The 20860-nt window shown below is 54.0% G+C and overlaps 1 protein-coding gene across 10 annotated transcripts in view; it reads right to left on the reverse strand.

Moving 5' to 3' along the window:
* Positions 1-9607: 9607 nt before the first annotated feature.
* The window catches only part of TRAF2 (TNF receptor associated factor 2), a 33939-nt gene continuing 22686 nt past the window's right edge, over positions 9608-20860 (reverse strand). For all 10 annotated transcript variants that reach the window (XM_032261801.1, XM_032261803.1, XM_032261807.1 and 7 more), the window contains 5 exons: positions 18633-18707; positions 15482-15763; positions 14788-14965; positions 12301-12449; positions 9608-11012 (listed from right to left, as the gene is read on the reverse strand). In XM_032261801.1, the coding sequence (XP_032117692.1) occupies positions 10794-11012; positions 12301-12449; positions 14788-14965; positions 15482-15763; positions 18633-18707 (903 nt within the window). In that variant the 3' untranslated portion in view covers positions 9608-10793. The remainder of the gene's footprint in view (positions 11013-12300; positions 12450-14787; positions 14966-15481; positions 15764-18632; positions 18708-20860) is intronic.

Below are 20860 nucleotides of genomic sequence, written 5' to 3' on the forward strand. Positions count from 1 at the left end.
TTATTTTTTTTTTGAGATGGAGTTTTGCTCTTGTTACCCAGGCTGGAGTGCAATGGTGCGATCTTGGCTCACTGCAACTTCCGCTTCCTATGTTTAAGCAATTCTCCTGCCTCAGTGTCCCAAGTAGCTAGGACCACACGCATCTGACCCCACACCCGGCTAATGTTTGTATTTTTAGTGGACACGGGGTTTCACCATCTTGGCCAGGCTGGTCTCAAACACCTGACCTTGTGATCCACCTGCCACACCCTCCCAAAGTGCTGGGATTACAGGTGTGAGCCACCGTGCCCAGCCTGATACATTTTTAATCACTTGTCATTTAAGTGACCTTACGTAATAAATAAACCAATAATTCAGCAGTTCTGAGTCTCCCAATGGTTCCAGTGAGGCCTGTAAGATGCATCTTCCACCAGCACGTCCTGCTGTGAGCGCTGTGTATCCCCCTCCGACGCTTTCCTTTGCCTGCAAGAGGGGATCAGACAAGACGGATGCTTTGCTTGACTCCTCTGATGTCCTGAGGTTTCCGGAGCTCTTTTTCTTTCCTCTGTGGTAAGTTTGGCGTCTCTGTTTGAGCTCTTCAGCTCTCTGTTGCAACCGTGGTTCTACTCCAGAGCTCTCGCTGGTATTTGACAGGTTCATTTCTACATTTTTCAGACTCTTGATCCACCGTGAGCACTTTACCAGCTGCTTTCTGGAATGCGTCAGTCCACCTGACCTTCAAGGGTTGTTTTTTAAAACAGTTTTTAATAACATTTGCACTCGTGAACTCTGAACACCTTGCAGTCACTGTGGAGGAACTATGTCATGACCCGGACAGAAAATGACACTTCTAGACATGCAAGCCGGACCTGCAGGGCCCCACTGAGCAAACGCCAGGCTTGAGGGGAAGTGACGCAGGCGCAGATGTTGGAATTATCTGACAAGGACTTCAAAGTAGCTACCATAAAAATGCTAGAACAAGCAATCACAAACATTTTGCAATGGATATAAAAATATGAAAGCCTCAGCAAAAAAAATAAAAGATGTAAAAAGGACCATTCATACCGAGATGAGGTTTCTATAAAAAGAGAGAAGGAAAAAGGCCGGATGCCGTGGCTCACGCCTGTCATCCCAGCACTTTTGGAGGCCGAGGCGGGCAGATCACGTGAGGTCAGGAGTTCAAGACCAGCCTGACCAACACGGGGAAACTCCATCTGTACTAAATATACAAAAGTTAGCTGGGCGTGGTGGCACGAGCCTATAATCCCAGCTACTGGGAAGGCTGAGGCAGGAGCATCACTTGAACCTGGGAGGCAGAGGTGGCAGTGAGCCGAGATCGCTCCACTGCACTCCAGCCTGGGCGACAGAGAGAGACTCTGTCTCAAAAAAATAAAGAAAGAAAAGAAAAAGAAAAAAAGCAAGCAAGAAAGAAAAGGGAGAGGGAGCTGGGAGAGGGGAGAAGAAAGTCAGCAAAAATGTAGAGCTGAAGCCCACCATTGCGTCAGCTTCCCAGGGCTGCCGTGACAAAGCAGCACGCGCTGGGGGCAACAGAGACTGACGCTTTCACACACGGTGCTGGAGGCCAGAAGTCAGAGATGGGGTGTGGGCAGGCTGTGCCCCCTCGGGAAGGGCCCGCTGCGCCACAGCTTCTCTTGGCTCTCCTTGGCTTGTGGGCGCATCCCTCCAGCCTCCCGGGTTCACGTGGTGTCTTCTCTGACCCTTCTCTTCCCTCTATGCGCGTCTGTGTCCAGATTTCCCCCTTTTGCACTTGTTTTATTTTTAAAGATGGGGTCTATGTTGTCCAGGCTGGTTTCAAACTCCGGGGCTCAAGTGATCCTCCCAGCCTGGCCTCCCAAAGTGCTGGGATCACAGGTGTGAGCCACCGTGCCTGGCCAAAATTTCCCTTTTATAACAACACAAGTTATACTGAATTACGGTCCACCTAATGACTTCATTTTAACTTGATTACTTTTGTAAAGATCCCCTTTCCAAATAAGGTCACATTCTGAGTAATCCTAAATAAGGGTTAGGATTTCAACATTTTTGGAGGAATAAAACCCAACCCATGAAACTAAGCAGCTAACCGAATCTAATCAGTATGCACAGAAAATTCACTCAACAGCAGTAAAATACACATTTTTCTTTTTTTAGAGACAGGGTTTCACCATGTTGGCCAGGCTGGTCTTGAACTCCTGACCTTAGGTGATCCACCCACCTCAGCCTCCCAAAGTGCTGGGGTTACAAGCATGGGCCGCTGCCCACAGCATGAATACACATTCTTTTAAAGTGCACATGAAAAATCCACGAAAACAGACCATGGCCTGGATCATAAAACAGATCTCAATGTAAGGTCTTTCAGGCTTTCTGACGGTGCTGTGCACACCATGTTAACCTCTGTGGCCTGCATGGACACTGCAGATAAGTTCCTATAAAATCTAAAGTAATGGGAAGACCATGAAGAAGAAGAAATGATCAGTGTTGCCCTGCAGAGCCTACTTAACTTTGCGACACTCTCTCTTACTCCTTATTCCTGCCCCAATTTATAAGACCACTGGATTTTGTAACTCACCGACTCCACACCCTACAACCCCCTCGCAGCTTGCAAAAAACCACCTTAAACTGTAACTTTCCACTGCCCACCCCAAACCTATAAAACCAATGACTGGTTGGGCGCAGTGGCTCAGGCCTGTAATCCCAGCACTTTGGGAGGCCGAAGCGGGCGGATCATGAGGTCAGGAGATCGAGACCATCCTGGCCAACATAGCGAAACCCCGTCTCTACTAAAAATACAAAACAATTAGCTGGGCGTGGTGGCGCACGCCTGTAATCCCAGCTACTTGGGAGGCTGAGGCAGGAGAATTGCTTGAACCAAGGAGGCAGAGATTGCAGTGAGCCGAGACAGCACCACTGCACTCCAGCCTGGGTGACAGTGGAAGACTCTGTCTCAAAAAAAAAAAAACCAAAAAACTACTACCCCGCTGCCCTTCACTGATGCCCTTTTTGGCCTCAGCCCACCTGCACCCAGGTGGATAAACAGCCATGTTGCTCACACAGAGCCTGTCTGGGGATCTCTTCACTCAGCGAGCTGGTTTCAACACTCAGCACTTCCGGCTTCTTCCTGCGTTAGACCGGCCCAGCCCTGCTTCTCAGGCCGTCAGGCTGCCGTGACGGAACACCATCAGCTGTGCAGCCCGTAAACAACAGACACCTACTTCTCACCACTCTGGAGGCTGAAGTCCAATGCCAAGATGCTGCAGATTGGGTGTCTGCCGAGGGCTTGTTTTCTGGTTCATAAATGGCCACCTTTTTTTCCGTAACCTAACATGACTGAAGGGGCAAGGGGCAAGAGAACTCTCCATGGCTTTTTTTTTTTTTTTGAGACAAGAGTCTTACTCTGTCGCCCAGGCTGCAGTGCAACGGCATATTCTCAGCTCACTGCAACCTCTGCCTCCTGGGTTTGAGCAATGCTGCCGCAGCCTTCCAGCTAGTTGGGACTACAGGCACGTGCCACCACACCCAGCTGGTTTTTGCACTTTTAGTTGAGACAGGGTTTCACTATGTTGGCCAGGCTGGTCTGGAACTCCTGACCTTGTGATCTACCTGCCTTGACCTCCCAAAGTGCTGGGATTACAGGCATGAGCCACTGTACTTGGCGGCTTAAAAAAATTTTTTTTTTATAGAGATGGGGTTTCACCATGTTGGCCAGGATGGTATTGTTCTCCTGACCTTGTGATGTGCCTGCCTCAGCCTCCCAGAGTGCTGGGATTACAGGTGTGAGCCACCATGCCCGGTTTTTTTTTTTTTTTAAAGATGGGTTCTCATTCCGTTGCCCAGGCTTGAGTGCAGTGGCACAATCATGGCTTACTACAGCCGTGACCTTAGGGGCTCAGGTGATTCTCCCACCTCAGCCTTTCGAGTAGCTGGGACCACAGGCAGGTGCCACCCTACACAGCTAATTTTTGTATTTTCTGTAGAGATGGGGTTTGGCCATGTTGTCCAGGTTGGTCTCAAAACTCCTCGGCTGAAGCGATCTGCCTGCCTCGGCCTCCGTAAGTCCTGGGATTACAGGTGCGAGCCGCCTCGCCTGGCTGAAGTGATCTGCCTGCCTCGGCCTCCGTAAGTCCTGGGATTACAGGTGCGAGCCGCCTCACCTGGCTGAAGCCTCTTCTGAAGGGCATGAATCCATCTACCCTCATGATCTAATCAACTTTCAAGGTCCCGCCTCCGAATACCATCACACTGGGGATCACGTTTCAACATAGGGAATTGGGGGGTGAGCACCAATACTGTGTTCTCCTAGTGTGTTTTTGCTGCGGTAACAGAATACCTGAGACTGGATAATTTCTAAGAAATAGAAATGTATTGGCTGACTCACAGTCCTGGGGGCTGAGAAGTCCCAGAATAAGGTGCCAGAATCTGGAGAGAGCCTTCTTGTGTGACTGTGGCAGGTGGAAGGGCAGGAGGGGACAAGCTCACCTTACGATACCAGCACCAACTCCAGCGGGGAGGACACCTCTGACCTCTTCACCCTCCAAGGATCCTACCTTTTTTTTTTTTTCTTTGAGACAGAGTTTCACTCTTGTTGCCCAGGCTGGAGTGCAATGGAGTGATCTGGGCTCACTGCAACCCCCGCCTCCTGGGTTTAAGCAATACTCCAGCCTCAGCCTCCCAAGTAGCTGGGACTACAGGCATGCGCCACCACGCCCAGCTAATTTTTCTATTTTTAGTAGAGATGGGGTTTCACCATGTTGACCAGGATGGTCTTGATCTCTTAACCTTGTAATCCGCCTGCCTGGGCGTCCCAAAGTGCTGGGTTTATAGGTGTGAGCCACTGCGCCTGGCCGATCCCACCTCTTAATAACGTTACAATGACAATGAAATGCTGACATGAGTTTGGGACGTACGAACATTTGGACCACAGCATTCCATCCCTGCCCACCAACCAACTCATGTTCTTTTTCTTTTTCTTTTTTTTTGAGACAGAGTTTCCCTCGTCTCCCAGGCTGGAGTGCAGTGGCACGACCTCCACTCACCGCAGCCTGTGTCTCCTGGGTTCAAGCGATTCTCCTGCCTCAGCCTCCGGAGTAGCTGGGATTACAGGCGGGTGCGGCCATGCCAGGCTAATTTTGTATTTTTAGTAGAGACAGGGTTTCCCCATGTTGGCCAGGCTGGTCTCAAACTCCCGACCTCAGGTGATCCGCCTGCCTTGGCCTCCCAAAGTGCTGGGATTACAGGCATGAGCCACCAAACCCGGCCCATGTTCTTTTCACATGCAAAATATACTCATTCCATCCCAATGGCTCCCAAAGTCTTAACTAATTCTAACATCAATTCAAAAGTCCAAGCCCAGAGACTCATCTAAATCAGACATGGGATGATTCATCCCAAGTGGAGGCAGCTTTCCCTCCACTGCGAGCCTGTGAAACTGAGCAAGTTACATGCTTCCAAATACAGTGTAGGGCAGGCACGCAACAGACGTTTCCATTCCAAAGCAGATAAACCGTAAAGAGGCCTCGAGCACGTCCAACACCAGCAGGGAGAACACCACGAAACCCGAAGGCCTGAGAATCATCTTCTCTGACTCCAAATCCTGCCTTGTACACACTGTGGGGTACGGAGAGGCCCTCCAGGCTCTTGGTAATCTCAGCCCTAAAGCTGTGCTGGGCTCAGCCCTCACGCAGGTCCAGTAGGTTGGAGTCTCATGCCTGCAACTCTCCCAGGCTGGCAATGAACACTGGAGGCTCTGCAGTTCTGGGGACTCAGGGTGGCCTTAACCCCAAGGCCCTACCACGTATTGCCTATGTGGGCTCTCTGCCATGGCTCTGCAAGTCTCCATGTGGGCCCTGCTGTCTGTGACATCCTGTGACTCCCAGTGGAGGAAGCGCATCCCTGCAGAACCAGCACCACATGGACCCTACCAAGGCTATGATGGTACCTTCCCCGGGGCCACTTGAGACAGGCTGGAGCGGCTTAGGGGCCTGCCCTGGAACGTAGAGAGCAGACTCGGGGTGGCCCTGGCCAGCAGGCTCTAAAGTCCTGAGAGCACCCTACACCTCTCTTTTGACACATCTCCCTCCCAAAGGCCTTGGTGCGCCAGGCCCGTGGGGGGAGAAGCAGCAGCAGGAGTCTGAAATGCCTCTGGGGTCATCTTCCCTCTGTCCTGGTTTGCAGCCTCTGGCTTCGTCCTGTCCACACTAAGCTCCTTGTCAAAAGCTGCTCAGCCACACTCCTGGTCTGTTCTCCTAAAGACACCTCATTACTCTCTCAATGGCCAGACCGAAAAGCCTTAAGATCCCTAAGTTCTTTCCCTGTTAATTATAAATTCCATCTTTCAATCATTTCTCTCGTCTCACGTCTTACTTTATACAGTTAGAGGACACGCCACACCCTGAATATTTCTTTAGCCAGACACCCAGTCCCTTCCACAAAGGAAGGACTGGGCACAAACACACGACTGCCATGTTCTCTGCCACTTTAAACTAGGACAGTCTTTCCTCCAGTTTCTAACGCCTTGTTCTTCATTTCTGAGTGGTGGGCGCAGTGGCTCACACCTGTAATCCCAACACTTTGGGAGGCTGAGGCGGGCAGATCATGAGGTCAGGAGTTCAGGATCAGCCTTGCCAATATGGTGAAACCCTATCTCTACTAAAAATACAAAAATTAGCTGGGTGTGGTGGCAGGCGTCTGTAATCTCAGCTACTTGGGAGGCTGAGGCAGAAGAATCACTTGAACCTGGGAGGTGGAGGTTGCACTGAGCCAAGATCACGCCATTTCACTCCAGCCTGAGCTGGGGGCGAGCGGTCCTGAGACGGCAGGGTGCGCCTGTCTCCTGGCTATTGTGGCGCTTCTCCAAATCTGCACAGGTGTGAACACTCATGCAGCATTTATAACAAAACAGCAAATCAATTTTACTATGACGTGTAAAAATGTTATTAGCTGGTGCAGCAGCTCACGCCTGTCATCCCAGCACTTTGGGAGGGCGAGGCGGGCGGAACACTGAGGCCAGGAGTTCGAGACCATCCTGGCCAACACGGAGAAACCCCATCTCTACTAGACACAAAAATGAGCCAGGCGTGGTAGTGCACACCTGTAATCATGGCTACTCTGGAGGCTGAGGTTGCAGCGAGCCAATGTTGCACCACTGCTGCAGCCTGGGAGACAAAGTGAGACTCCGTCTGGAAAAACAAAAATTAAAAAAAACCTTCCCGAGGGAGCTGTAAAGTGAGACGACCATAGAGGGAAAGTCTGGCAATCCTCCAAAGCTGAACTCGTGGTCCAGCAGTTCTACTGCCAGGCATGAATATTCAAGAGAAGCGAAAACAAACATGCGTCCCCACAACAACTTGTACACAAATGTTCACAATGGCATTTTCAGGGTAGCCAAAAATTAGAAACCGCCCAATGTCCATCAGCTGGTGAACGGATAAATAAGATGAGGTCCATCCCCCAGAGAATGTCAGCCAGGCAAAAAGAGGAATGGAATTCCGACACGCGGCGACACAGACGAACCTTGTAAGCATCCCGCTGAGGAAAAGCAAAGGCCGCACGCTGCAGGATGCTACTCCTATCCGTGTCCTCATCAGGCAAGCCCAGAGACAGAAGCAGGTTTGTGGGAAGGTTTTTCTGCAGGGGGATGAAACGTCCTAAAATTAGATAGTGACGATGGTACCTCTGTGGGTTTGCATAGAGCCTGGCACTTCCCTGGAAGGCCACGAGGCGGCTGGGCCAGGCCTGGCCATGAGTCAGCTCCAGGGCGCCTTCTCCCTCTAAGGCCTTGGTGTTTCCTGGGAGCGTCTGCACCTGGGGAGTTGTTCAGTGCAGGCGCCTGCCCCTGCTTCAGCCTGGAGCCCGACACTGCTCTGACAGCGTTGGGGCACAGCCCTCAGCTCTTCCCCAAGTTTTCCAGACCTCCATCTCCACTGCAGGGAGGTGAGGGCTGGGAGGACCACCAGCTACTTTGGCAGGCAAAGGACCTGCAAGGTAGCGGCTCTGCCTGGTCTTTGAGCTGATCCACTTTTAGCTCAGGCTCTGCTCCATGCCAGGGCCTCCCAGGGTAGCCAGCCTCCCCCTCAGCCCTCTTCTGCTCAGAGCCACCCACCAACCCACTTCCCACCATGCAGAAGGGGTTGAAATCCTCTGTGGATGTTGGCTTCTTCCCCGTCTTTGTCCCTGGGGAGGACTTTTTTTGGTCCTGTTCCTCTCATTTCACAGCTCCATTTCGTTGTAAGGGAGAAGAGATGACCTGAATCTATCTGCTTCAACAAACTTTAACAGCCTAGTAAAACCTGTCATGCACAAACAAATCCCCAAATACAGAAGCCCCCCATGTTACAGATAAAACCTCAAAATCATTAGAAGAAAACATGACTGTTTTTCAACCTCAGGGAGGTCAGGATGTTTTGAGTTGGTCAGAAACTGCCCCACTCACAAAGGGTAAGATCAACTGATTGCGTCTTAGGGTTAAGCTTCTGCACATCAGGAACAGAAACAGTTCAAACACACAACCAAGACTCTAATCAAGAATATTAGGAACTCCTATCAACCGGTAGAATAAGGCCCAGACCAACAACCAGAAACAAAATAAGAAAAAGACATCAACAGGCAATTCACATGGGAGGCAGTCCCAGAGAGCAGTGAGCAGGGCAGACGCCCAACGCCACTGAGCCATCAGAGAAGCGCCCGTTCCGGAGAAGCCCCTTCACACACCAGAAGGCAGCATCTCCTCCATTCCCACATCGGAGCGTGGCAGGGACGGGAGACAATGGGAACCCTCCCCTCGTGCTGGTGGAAGGACAGGGTGCCGCCCCTCTGTAAGACAAGCTGGCAACTGCTAAAACGGGAAGGCCTAGAAACCACCAGCTCTCCTTCCAGGCTGACAGGAGACCCAGAAGAGTGGGTCTGTCTGGGGGTCTACAGTCGCCAAACACTCAAGACACAGAAGACAAGACGGGGAGGTGCTCTCTAGGGAACTCACACACGGCTGTCAGAATCTGCCGTGCAGAGTGCCCAGCACATGAGGCATTAAAACAGCTAGGCTGGGCCGGGCGTGGTGGCTCACGCCTGTAATCCCAGCATTTTGGGAGACTGAGGCACGGGGATCACCTGAGGTCACGAGTTTAAGACCAGCCTGGCCAACATAGTTAAACAGTCTCTACTAAAAACACAAAACTTAGGCGGATGTGGTGGCAGGTGCCTGTAAATCCCAGCTTCTCGGGAGGCTGAGGCAGAATCGCTTGAACCCAGGAGGTGGAGGTTGCAGTGAGCCGAGATTGTGCCACTGCACTCCAGCCTGGGCAACAAGAGTGAAACTCCATCTCAAAAACAAAACAAAACAAAACCCAGCCAGGCTGAGTAAGAAGCCCAGCTACCTGCAGAGGACCCAGTGGATGGTTTCTGCGTTTTAAATGCCATAGTCTTATTTGTGGATACAGAAACACATAGATGCCAAATTCTAAGGCCGGAGAACTGGAACGTCACGGTTGGTGCCACGTGGCCTGGGGGAGCTGAGGTGAGGCTGGGAAGGGGAACAGCAGGGGATGGGCTCTGCGATGCTTCGTTCGGTCCAGTACTCGGGGAACACAGATAATACCTGTCAGTTCCTGTGCCCGAGTTATTTTCTGTATTTTTCTATGGTCTTAACTTCTCAAACTACAGCAGTGTGTGAGGCTGTCAAGAGGCGACCACCTTTTACCCTGGACCCTGATACAGACGCCAAGCAGACCCCAGCACGGCTGCCCTGACACCAAGAGCGGAGCCATGCCTACGCCGGCCTGCCCTCAGTCCTGAGAGCACACCCCGAGGGCGGTGCAGCCTATGCAGAGAACCAGGGCTGGCTCATCCTCATCCTGCTCTCACAGGAGTCCCTCGAAGGCCCAGGAGAGGAGACGGGCAGGGAAGAATATGTCACAAGAGGGAACACTGGGCTTCACCAAAGCTCAGAAGAGAGAGCTTACAGGAGGTAAGAAACAGAGAGAACAGCCTGGCTGGCCAGAAAAGCAGCCAGCAGCCAGACACCCTGTGAGGAGGGGTGCGTGGGAGGAGGAGGCCAGGAGGACCCCCAGAGGGTGACCACTGCCAAGGCTGGAAGCTGCAGGCAACCTGGAACCAACTGGACACCACTGAGCAGAGATTTGAACGGTTTAATAACTGTGTCTCGTGAGCTGCACGGAGTGCTCTCACAGCACCCGCAGGCCGTGCTGCGCACCCCTACACCGTGGTCTGAGCAGAGGCAGAGTGGGACCAGACCCTCTCCCATAGCCAGCCTGGCCAACGTGGCACAGACCGGAGCTCTGTGCAGACAAGCACCCAGGGGTCTAGGAATGCTCCCTTCTCTCCAGGGGCCAGAGGGGAGAACCAAGCCGCATGGCCTTCCTCGCTCTGGCCGGCAGGAGGCCCTTCTCCTGGAGCAGCCCCTCCTTTCTGCCTGCCATGCCTGAGGAACACAAGGCTACCACTGTGCTCCTGCTTCGTGGGCACTGCTGGGATGTGCTCCGCTCCGAGCGTCCCCACCCAGGGCCTCTCCCTTCACTGCACAGGACAGACAGCAAGAGAAGCACCAGAAGACCCTTGGCCAGCCCCAGCACGGCCCTGGGCTGAGCCCGTCTCCCAGGCCCCTCTATGCAGTCCCTGAAATCCGAGGACTGGCTGGTGGCTCCTTCCCCGTGACAGTGAACTTGGCTGCAGGCCAACACCCACCCAAGTGCCCAAGCCAGGCCCCTGCCCACTTGTGCAGTGAGGCCCTGGCCCAGCATGGTGGCCCCTCAGTGAGCCGGCTGTGCCTGGCTGCCCCCAAACCTGACACCAATTAGGGGCAGTTAGAGCCCTGTCAGGTCCACAATGGCCTTGATGAAGATAGCATCGTCCCGCACGTAGGAATTCTTGGCCTCCATCTTGGAGACGGGGCAGAAGAGGGGGCAGCCACTTGCAATGTTCATGTCGTTGACCGGCCTCTGGAAAGAGGATGAGGTCACGTCGGGCCTGAAGGCATCAATCACGTGCTCCCGGTTGTTCTGGTCCAGCAGCATCAGGGTTACCTGGAAAAGAGCCCCAGGGAGGGACATGGTTGTAGGCTGCCTCTCCTGGTTCCCGAGGGTCTGGACACTGGCAGGAGGCCCCAGGCACCCATCCCAGGACCCAGCCAAGACCACGTCGTGGGCGGCCTTGCTCCTGTGCAGCGCCTGGCTCACCAGCCACAGGCATGACGCTTCTCTCTGGGGAACCTGCACCCATCTGGCATTTCCTGTCCCCTGACATCTGGAGTCCTAGACTACAGCTTACCAATCCTGAACTTGAATTTGTATTAGGAAAAAGCAAAAAATAATACAGCTGGCAAAGACATTTTCTTGGTAAAGATATCATGAGGCACCCACTGCCCACCTAACCCTAAGCGTCCTTTTCAGAGAGCCTGAGCCTGCCTCTGTCGGGCCTGTGAACCCGGCTGCCCCGGGCCCTCCACCCCCTCCCCTCGTCCAGCTCTGCTCTGCGTACTCCACTGGCTAGAGTGGGTGGGGGACGCAGCAAGCCTGGGCCTAGTGTGGCGAAAGGAAGGACCTTCCCATTCCAGCCTCGTCTCTAGATCTTCAGTTCCTGAACCAAAAACAGATTCTGATTTTCAAAATAATAAATCACGCCTCTGACGAAGACGGCCCCGAAGCCGTGTTCCTTCCTCTGCACTCTCCAGGGCCCTATTTTCAAACTGCTAGTCCAGACGCCTCTGACCTCTGGAGTCCTAGGCTAAGGCTGGGCACCCCCAGCTTTCAACACTCTGTGCCTTGTCCTTGCATTCTCTTATTTTTTAGAGATCGGTCTTGTTCTGTTGCCCGGGCTGCAGTGCAGTGGCGTGATCTCAGCTCACTGCAGCCTCAACCTGCTGGGCTCCAGCAGTCCTCCCGCCTCAGCCTCCCTAATAGCTGGGGATACAGGGGCACACCACCAGGCCTAGCTAATTTTTCTTTTTTCTGTAGAGATGGGGTCTCACTATGTTGCCCAGGCTGGTCTCAAAGTCCTGGGCTCAGTAATCCTCCCACCTCAGCCTCCCAAAGTGCTAAGATCACAGGGTGAGCCCCCACACCCGGCCTTGTGCTTTTTCTTAGTAATATTCATCTGACACGTCAGGAAGCCAGTTGCTTGTGTCACGGACCAGTGTTAGGAAATTGTGGAAAGGACAGAAACTGCGAGAACTCTCCACCACGTGACACAGCACCACAGGGTGACCTGCCTGCTGCAGACACCTGGGCCGGCAGCCCCAGCCACCCCGTCCTGCACAAGCCTGAGCCGCGGAAGCTGCCCTGCCCTCGGTGAAGCACGCGGGGACGGCCTCACCTTCTGGTTGAAGGGCCACCTCAGCAGGGCGTCGTTCGGGCCTTTCATCACCACGAAGAAGAGGGACAGGTGGGTTCCACGCCCGGTCCCGTCGCCGTTCAGGTAGATGCGCAGACACATCTTGTAGCCGTACCTGCTGGTGTAGAAGGCTGCGGAGGCGGGCGGAGGGGCCTGTCAGCTGACCCTCAGCATGGGCAGGGCGGGCTCTTCCTGCCTGCCGGCCCACCCCCAGGGACACCCACGCCACATAGGAACATGCAGGTTCTGGGGTGCAAAGAATGTTTGTTCTCAAACTGCAGTTAATTTCCAATGAAAACAAATTTTACTTTTGAAAAAAACCCAGTAATTAGAAAAATCAGTAAACGCTTTTTTTTTTTGAGTGTGTCTCACTCTGTTGCCCAGGCTGGAGAGCAGTGGCTCAATCTCAGCTCACTGGAAACTCCACCTCCCGGGCTCAAGCGAATTTCCTGCCTGAGCTTCCTGAGTAGCTGGGACTACAGGCACCTGCCACCACGCCTGGCTAATTTTTGTATTTTCAGGAGAGACAGGGTTCCACCATGCTAGCTAGGCTGGTCTTGAACTCCTGGCCTCAGGTGATCCACCCGATTCGGCCCCCCATAGTGCTGGGATTACAGGCGTGAGCCATGAGAAAGCATTTTTAAGAATCCTAAATGTAACCCCCAAAACTTAAGAAGGCGAGTAGAGCAACATGGAGAGATCTACCAACCACAGTGTGGCTGGGGCCTCGGCAGAGCTGCAGAGGGGAACCCTTGACTGGCCCAGGGTCTAAGAGGGGCCCCAAGCCTGCCTCAGGAGAGGCGCTGGCCGGGGAGAGCCCCAGAACAAGAAGAGTCCACGTCCTTCCTGCCCAACAAGAGATTCGAATGACAGCCACAACGGGGCAGAGGCTGCTTTCCAAGTCACATGACAGAACACCGTGCACAAAGCTCCATACACAGTGATCCCACCATGGCGGCACTGGGCCCCCAGGCCCGTCCTCCCCAGCCCATCCTCCCCAGGCCCGTCCTCCCCGCCCTCCCCAGCCCATCCTCCCAAGGTCCGTCCTCCCCGCCCTCCACAGCCCATCCTCCCCAGCCCGTCCTCCCCGCCCTCCACAGCCCATCCTCCCCAGCCCGTCCTCCCTGCCCTCCACAGCCGTGCCGTACACAAGCTGTGTTCACCAGCATCCCTTAAAGCAGATGTTCTATACAAACAGGTTCTTGTGCCCGAGTGCAGCCCCCTCAAAGACCGCCACTGTGGCAGGGCCTCACCCCTTCACCCTTCAACCCACGCTCAGAGCTCCCAGCAGCTGCAGAGGGAAGGTGGCCACCAGAGGGCGGTGCTGACCTTCCCAGCCCTGGAGGAACAGAGCTACGTCCTGCAGGCTGCCTAGACTATGCCCTAGAGTGTCCCCCAAAACAATCTTTCATTTCTCCAGTCTCATCTCAGAGAAGAGAGAGTGAGTTTTGTTTCTGACGCCTGCTGAAGGCCTTGTCAGGATGCACCACAAAGAAGAACATGGCAGCCCCTCAAGATGACACTTGGGTCTCTTTCTGCCTCAAGGGCGCTAGAGCACAGGACCACCTCAGCCGCTGGTGCTCAGGGAGTTTCATCAGCAGTGTCAGCTTAAATTCAAACAGGAAAGGTGCCTACAGTGTCTCAGCCTTGATCCTAGCATCTAAGATTCTATCAGCAGGTTCAACAAGTCAGCATAAAAATAAAGCCCACATGAGGGCGTGTTCTGAGCCATGGCTACAAAGGGCAGGAAGGCAGGGCCTGAGCAGGAGCAGAGATGATGGCTGGGCTGGCACGAGGTCCGTGAGGGTCTCGAGGGACAGCAGCGGGGCCACCTCTGGACCACAGTGCCCGGAAGCACAGTCGTGACAGCCCCCACCCCATCCCTCTGTACCAGCGCCCTCCAGGGGAGACCCCACGAGCACCCTCTCAAGAGACCCTGTAATTGGGGTTAAAAAAAAAAGCAGGCAGCACGAGAAACACCCTCGCTGAGCTCCTGTGTGCAGCTGGAAAGTGAACCTGGGAAGGGTCAGACTAGCTCAGCCCCAAGTCCCTGAGAGCCATGTCCCACCTCGTGCCACCCACGCACGCGGTGACCCCACCTGCCCTCTGTCTTCCTGGGAGCTGTGGTCAGGCAGGAGAGCCTGCTGGTGTAATGACTGCTTTAGGTGACATGGGGCTCGCAGTGCAGAGCTGAGGGTGACAAGGGGCACACCTTGAGGGCTGGCAGAGTGGGAGGGCAGCCAGCCCAACACCCCCCCCCGACATCTGCCCAAGGGCGCCCACTGGCCAGCCCACATTCAGCTGCCCACTGGCCACTCAGGGAGGCACAGCCACTCCTGGTATCAGTGGGGGTTGTATCCCAGCCCCGCCCTTGGCACCCATCCCATGTGGTCTCGGGGATGAGGGAACTCAGGTGCTAAGTAAACAGCAGCTGCCGGGGTTGGGGGGGTGGCGGGGCTAGAACCACACCTGGGGAGAAGATGGCAGGTGTGCGGCCAGCCACAGCTTCCTGGCGCTTCCTGGCGAAGTCTGAGATCTTCCAGATGAAGACCCCATCGTAGGTGGACGCCTCCATCTCCAAAACCTTCTGCTCCAGGTCGGCCATCGCCAGGTCCTTCAGGCCGATGCTCCTCTCCAGCTGCTGCACCTGTGGGTGCCAAGACCACCTTCCCTCTTACAGGAGGGGTGCAGGCATGAGCCCCTGCCTCCCACACCTGCCCACCTCCAGCAGGACTGTGCCTCAAGGCACCCTGGGCTCTGCGTTCCTCGTCGGCTCCCTGTCCACAAGAACCCAAGCCCACCCTGCGAAGAGGTGGGGGCTCCAAGTTCACACAGCAGCTCCGGATAGCAAGCGTGCTCAGAAGCCACACCACGCCACGCACACCCCCATGGGTGACTCTGCCCTCCATCAGAGAGAGGAGGCTCTCACCCACAGCCTGTGGCGTCTGTGACTTTCCAGGGTTTTCGCCCCTCAGAGAACAGGGCTCAGAAATGAAGGGAGCCAGAGCCCCCCCATAGAAACCACACTGGACGGGGGTTTGCAGATGGAATTCTAGGCTGCCCAGGCTGTAAAGCTCCAGGACCTGCCGGAAGCTGCTGGGGCCTGGGCACCATCCCCCTTTACACTGTCCTCCTCACGGCGAGCCGCCCACCGGGCACAGACCTTGTTACTCAGGGCTTCGATCCTGTCTAGGTCCAGCCGGTGCTGCCGGCTACAGGCCTCGACGGTCAGGGCCACCCTCTCCACCTCCCGGTTCAGGACACAGACGATGTTCTCGAAGGTCGCTGTCTTCTTTTCCAGTGTCTCGCACCTCTGCAGGAGCTCTGACCCCGCCTGGCTCTGGTCTCCTGAGAGGGGCTTTGCCTCCAGGACCGAGCTCAGTAGCATGGCCAGGTGCTCCCGCAGCCACTGCGCCTCGTGCTCTTGCTGCTTCTCGCTCTCCACCTGCAGACACAGGGCGGGGAGGCTGCTGGCTCCACCCACCATTCAGCTCCCACCGGGGACGGCCACCAAGACACGGGCCTCAGCTGAACTGAGGAGACAGGCCAGAGCCACAGACAGGGATGCCTGGGAGGTCTTCTAGTCTATGACCGCCTGAACGTCAGCTGTGTTTAAGGAATATGAAGCTTGTTACGGAACTGAGCTGTAGCCAGGCACAGCAACTCGCAACTGTGATTCTAGCACTTTGGGAGGCCAAAGCGGGAGAATCATTCGGGCCCAGGAGTTGCAGAATAGCTGGGCCAGCGTGGCAAAACCCCACGTCTACGAGAAACACTTAAAACTATTCGCCAGGCACGGTGGTGTGTGCCAAAGGTCCCACCGGCTCAGGAGGCTGAGGTGGGAGGATCACCTGAGCCCAGGAGGCTGAGGTGGGAGGGTCACCTGAGCCCAGGAGGCTGAGGTGGGAGGGTCACCTGAGCCCAGGAGGCTGAGGTGGGAGGATCACCTGAGCCCAGGAGGCTGAGGTGGGAGGATCACCTGAGCTCAGGAGGCTGAGGCTGCAGTGAGCTGAGATCACATCACTGCACTCCTGCCTGGCTCCACAGCGAAATCCTGTTTTGAAGAAAAGAAAACAAAAAAAAGAAAAAAAGAAAGAAAAAAGAATACAACACTTTTTAAAAAGCCACCCACAAGTTCCAGACAAGCCTGGTCCACATGGTGAAGCCCCGTCTCTACTGAAAATACAAAATTAGCTGGGTGTGGTGGCGCATGCCTGTAATCCCAACTACTCAGGAGGCTGAAGCATGAGAGTCACTTGAACCCAGGAGGGGGAGGTGGCATCTGGCAGTGAGCCAAGATGGCATCACTGCACTCCAGGCTGGGCGACAGAGCAAGACTCTGTGTAATAAATAAATAAATAGCAAAAATAGATGGGCACCGTAATCACAGCACTTTGGGAGGCCAAAGTGGGTGGATCACCTAAGGTCAGGAGTTTGAAACCAGCCTGGGCAACATGGTGAAACCCCATCTCTACTAATACAAAAATTAGCCAGGCCTGGTGGTACGTGCCTGTAATCCCAGCTACTTGGGAGGCTGAGGCAGGAGAAGCCCATGAATCTGGGAGGTAGAGGTTGCAGTGAGCCAAGATCGTGCCACTGCACTCCAGCCTGGGTAACAGCAAGACTCCGTCTCAAAAATAAAATAAAATAAGGCTGGGCATGGCGGCTCACATCTGTAATGCTAGCACTTTGGGAGGCCTAGGCGGGTAGATCACAAGGTCAGGAGTTCGAGACCAGCCTGGCCAGCATGGTGAAACCCCATCTCTCCTAAAACTATAAAAATTAGCCGGACATGGTGGCATGCACCTGTAGTCCCAGCTACTTTGCAGGCTGAGGCAGGAGAATTGCTTGAACCTGGGAGGCAGAGGTTGCAGTGAGCCGCGATGGCGCCACTGCACTCCAGCCTGGGCGACAGAGCGAGAATTCATCTCAAAAAAATTGAAAAATAAAATAAATTGGCCGGGTGCAGTGGCTCACGCCTGTAATCCCAGCACTTTGGGAAGCCGAAGTGGTTGGATCACGAGGTCAGGAGATCCAGACCATCCTGGCCAGCAGGGTGAAACCCTGTCTTAATAAAAAATAATAATAATATTAGAACACCTTAATCACGAAAAAAATAGAAATAAATAATAATAAGAAATAAAAATAAATTAAAATTAAAAAAAATAAAAATAAAAAGCTACCCACAGAGGGAAGGTGAAAACACAGGGTGGAAGCTAGGCCTCCTCAAACACATCTCATTTTATAGGCCTGACTTTGCAATTAAATTATTTTCAAATTTTCACAACAAAATAGAAAAATGAGGCCAGGCTCAGTCATGCCTATAATCTCAGCACTTTTGGAGGCCGAGGCAGGAGGACCACTTGAGGTCAGGAGTTTGAGATCAGCCTGGCCAACACAGTGAAACCTCATCTCTACTAAAAATACAAAACTTAGCCAGGTGTGGTGACGGGCATCTGTAGTCCCAGCCTTTCATCACCTACTCGGGAGGCTGAGGCACAAGAATCGCTGCAACCCGGGAGGCAGAGGTTGCGAGGTTGCAGTGAGCTGAGATCACGCCACTGCACTTCAGGCTGGGTGACAGCAAGACTCAGCCTCAAAAAAAAAGATAAAAAAGGCATTCTAGAATAATTACAGTAAAAGACAAACGGACCTGTACATGTACCCGCTAGAGGCATAACCACCCAGAGAGCAGAAGGCACTCAACAGACACAAGCAGCCGGACGAGAGCACACCCTGCACCTTCTCAGGAGCCGCGCACGGCGTGGAGAAGGCAGGGCCTGGCTGAGCCTGGGGCGGTGTGCCACATGGGGAGACCCTCCGTGCAAATGGGAAACGCTGTCACAGACTCGTGCTATGTTCCCTCTCATCTCAACACCAAGAGGCCCGGAAACAGGGACCATGGTGGCGGCGACAGCGAGCACCACTGAGGCACGGGTGGTCTCTAAACAACCTCTTGCGTGGGAAGCCCCGGCTTCCTGGAGATGGCAGATGCCAGGTCTGAGGGGGAAACAGACAAGAACACTGAGAGCGGGAGACTGTCCAACGGAGACAAAGAAAACGGAGGCAGCAATGGTCACTTCACCGTTATCAGGAAAAACCACAGTATCTAAGGTTACACAGAATCGAGTCAGCAATGGACTCCGCTGTAAATGCTGTCACGGCATCCCGGTCTTCGTGCAAGGATGGGAGGCGGCGGCCCTGCAGCACAGGCTGAGGAGCAGCGGGAAGAAAACCAGGAATCTCGGGGCTGGAGGCAGTGCGGACCACACCCAGGACGAGGGGCGGCCTCTGCCTCAGACCCCCAGACTCACCGTCTCAAGGCAGCCGAGGGCATGGAATCTGCAAGGGACTCGACACTTGCCACATGTCTTGATGTGGTCCTGAAACTGTAAGGAGAGGACGTCAGTGCCATCTTTCTCTGTTCTTTTTTTTTTTTTTTTTTTTTTTTTTGAGACGGAGTTTCGCTCTTATTACCCAGGCTGGAGTGCAGTGGCGCGATCTCGGCTCACCGCAACCTCCGCCTCCTGGGTTCAGGCAATTCTCCTGCCTCAGCCTCCTGAGTAGCTGGGATTACAGGCACGCGCCACCATGCCCAGCTAATGTTTTGTATTTTTAGTAGAGACAGGGTTTCACCACGTTGACCAGGATGGTCTCGATCTCTTGACCTCGTGATCCACCTGCCTCGGCCTCCCAAAGTGCTGGGATTACAGGCGTGAGCCACCATGCCCGGCCTCATGTTTCTCTGTTCTAACCCACTTCAGCACCTCTGGACAGGCCGCAGCAATGGACAGAGGGTACGTGACTCGCCCCGTCGGCCTCTCCACTCTCACGCTGAACGAAACCCAACAACCCATTTCCAAAGCCATACGCATACACACACCCGTGCACACGCATGTGCAAGTGCAGACACTGTGCCGGTGACTGAGATGGGGTAGCGTTTTGGGACACACGTGGAGATCCCTGCCCGTGTGTCGCATGGCGCACCTGTCCTCTATCACAGTCCACAGGACAGGCGGTGCTGAGGCCCCAGGGCCTGGTCAAAACGCAGACAGAATCAAATGGCCGCTGCTCACCTGGTGCGCGGTGGTGCAGGATGACACACACAAATCACGAAGCAAAAAGCAAAATCCAGAAAGGAGCCAAGTGCACACAGACATTCATGTGCGACAGGGCGGCAGCAAAGCAGGAAAGAAACAGCCCAACACTGTGGTATCTGATACGGGTCTAGGGAGGAGGGAACAGCCCAAGGAAAAACATCAAACGCAAGTCCCTCCTCCATTTCCCAGGTGACACGGCAGGTATGTCACGGCTCTGTGTGTGAGAAAATCAAACCCACAAACATTAGAAGCAGCACAGGGTTTCCCACATGCTCAGGAGCAGGGAAATGGCCCTAACTATGAATCAGCTTCCAGAAACCACAACATAAGAACCTTGCACAGTTCCCCCCAAAACAAAGAAACAAAAACATCATTAAGTAGGCAGGAGTCATGAATGGATGACCTCTCCCAGAAAGAGAAGCAGAGGAGCTCGGTCATACCACAGCTTGAGAACGCCCGTCAGAACCGCCTGCGACTCTGCTTTCCCTTGCCATCCACAGGAGGTTGGTCCCAGGACTCCTGAGGATGCTGGAGTCCCCGACGTAAAACGGCAGAGTATCTGCACAGAACCTAAGCACACCCTCCCTTATACTTTAAATCAGCTCTAGTCTGCTCATGACACCAATACGACGTGAGTGCATGTGAAAATAAACGTGAGTGCATGTGAAAAAAAAAAAAGAAAATTAGCCAGGCGTGGTGGAGCATGCCTGTAATCCCAGCTACTTGGGAGGCTGAGGCAGGAGAATCGCTTGAACCCGGGAGGCGGAGGTTGCAGTGAGCCGAGATCGTGCCACTGCACTCCAGCCTGGGTGACAGAGAGAGACTCTGTGTGAAAAAAAAAAAAAAAAAGGTTTGTAGTTTTATAAAATGGCCTGCACATGCTCAGTCCAGACGCATTTCTCCCTGGGCGTTCCCAGTGGACAGCTGGCTGACCCCCGGCTGCGGACCCCGACACAGAGGCCTCATGTGTTTCTCACGCATCACCCTGGGAAACGTCATACCACACTCTGCCAGCAGGTCTGGGGAGACAGTGCTCCCACAACACTTATGGGAATGTGAGTTCCCGAACTGCCACGCAGCACGGCTGACAGGGGGCCCGGCACATTTCCCTCTGACGTCTCAGAATGCACGTTTGTAGTGTTTGCTTTGGTGCCATGTGACCATTTTATAAAACTACAAAACTTTTTTTTTTTTTTGACACAGAGTCTCTCTCTGTCACCCAGGCTGGAGTGCAGTGGAGTGATCTCGGCTCACTGCAACCTCCGCCTCCCAGGTTCAAGCAATTCTCCTGCCTCAGCCTCCCAAGTAGCTGGGATTACAGGCATGCTCCACCACACCTGGCTAATTTTCTTTTTTTCTTTTTTTAAAGACAGGGTTTCACCATGTTGGTCAGGCTGGTCTTGAACTCCCAACCTCAGGTGATCCGCCCGCCTTGGCCTCCA

This window comes from Sapajus apella, unplaced genomic scaffold (genome assembly GCF_009761245.1).
Source record: "Sapajus apella isolate SASKATOON/1434 unplaced genomic scaffold, GSC_monkey_1.0 scaffold126, whole genome shotgun sequence".
NCBI lineage: Eukaryota > Metazoa > Chordata > Mammalia > Primates > Cebidae > Sapajus > Sapajus apella.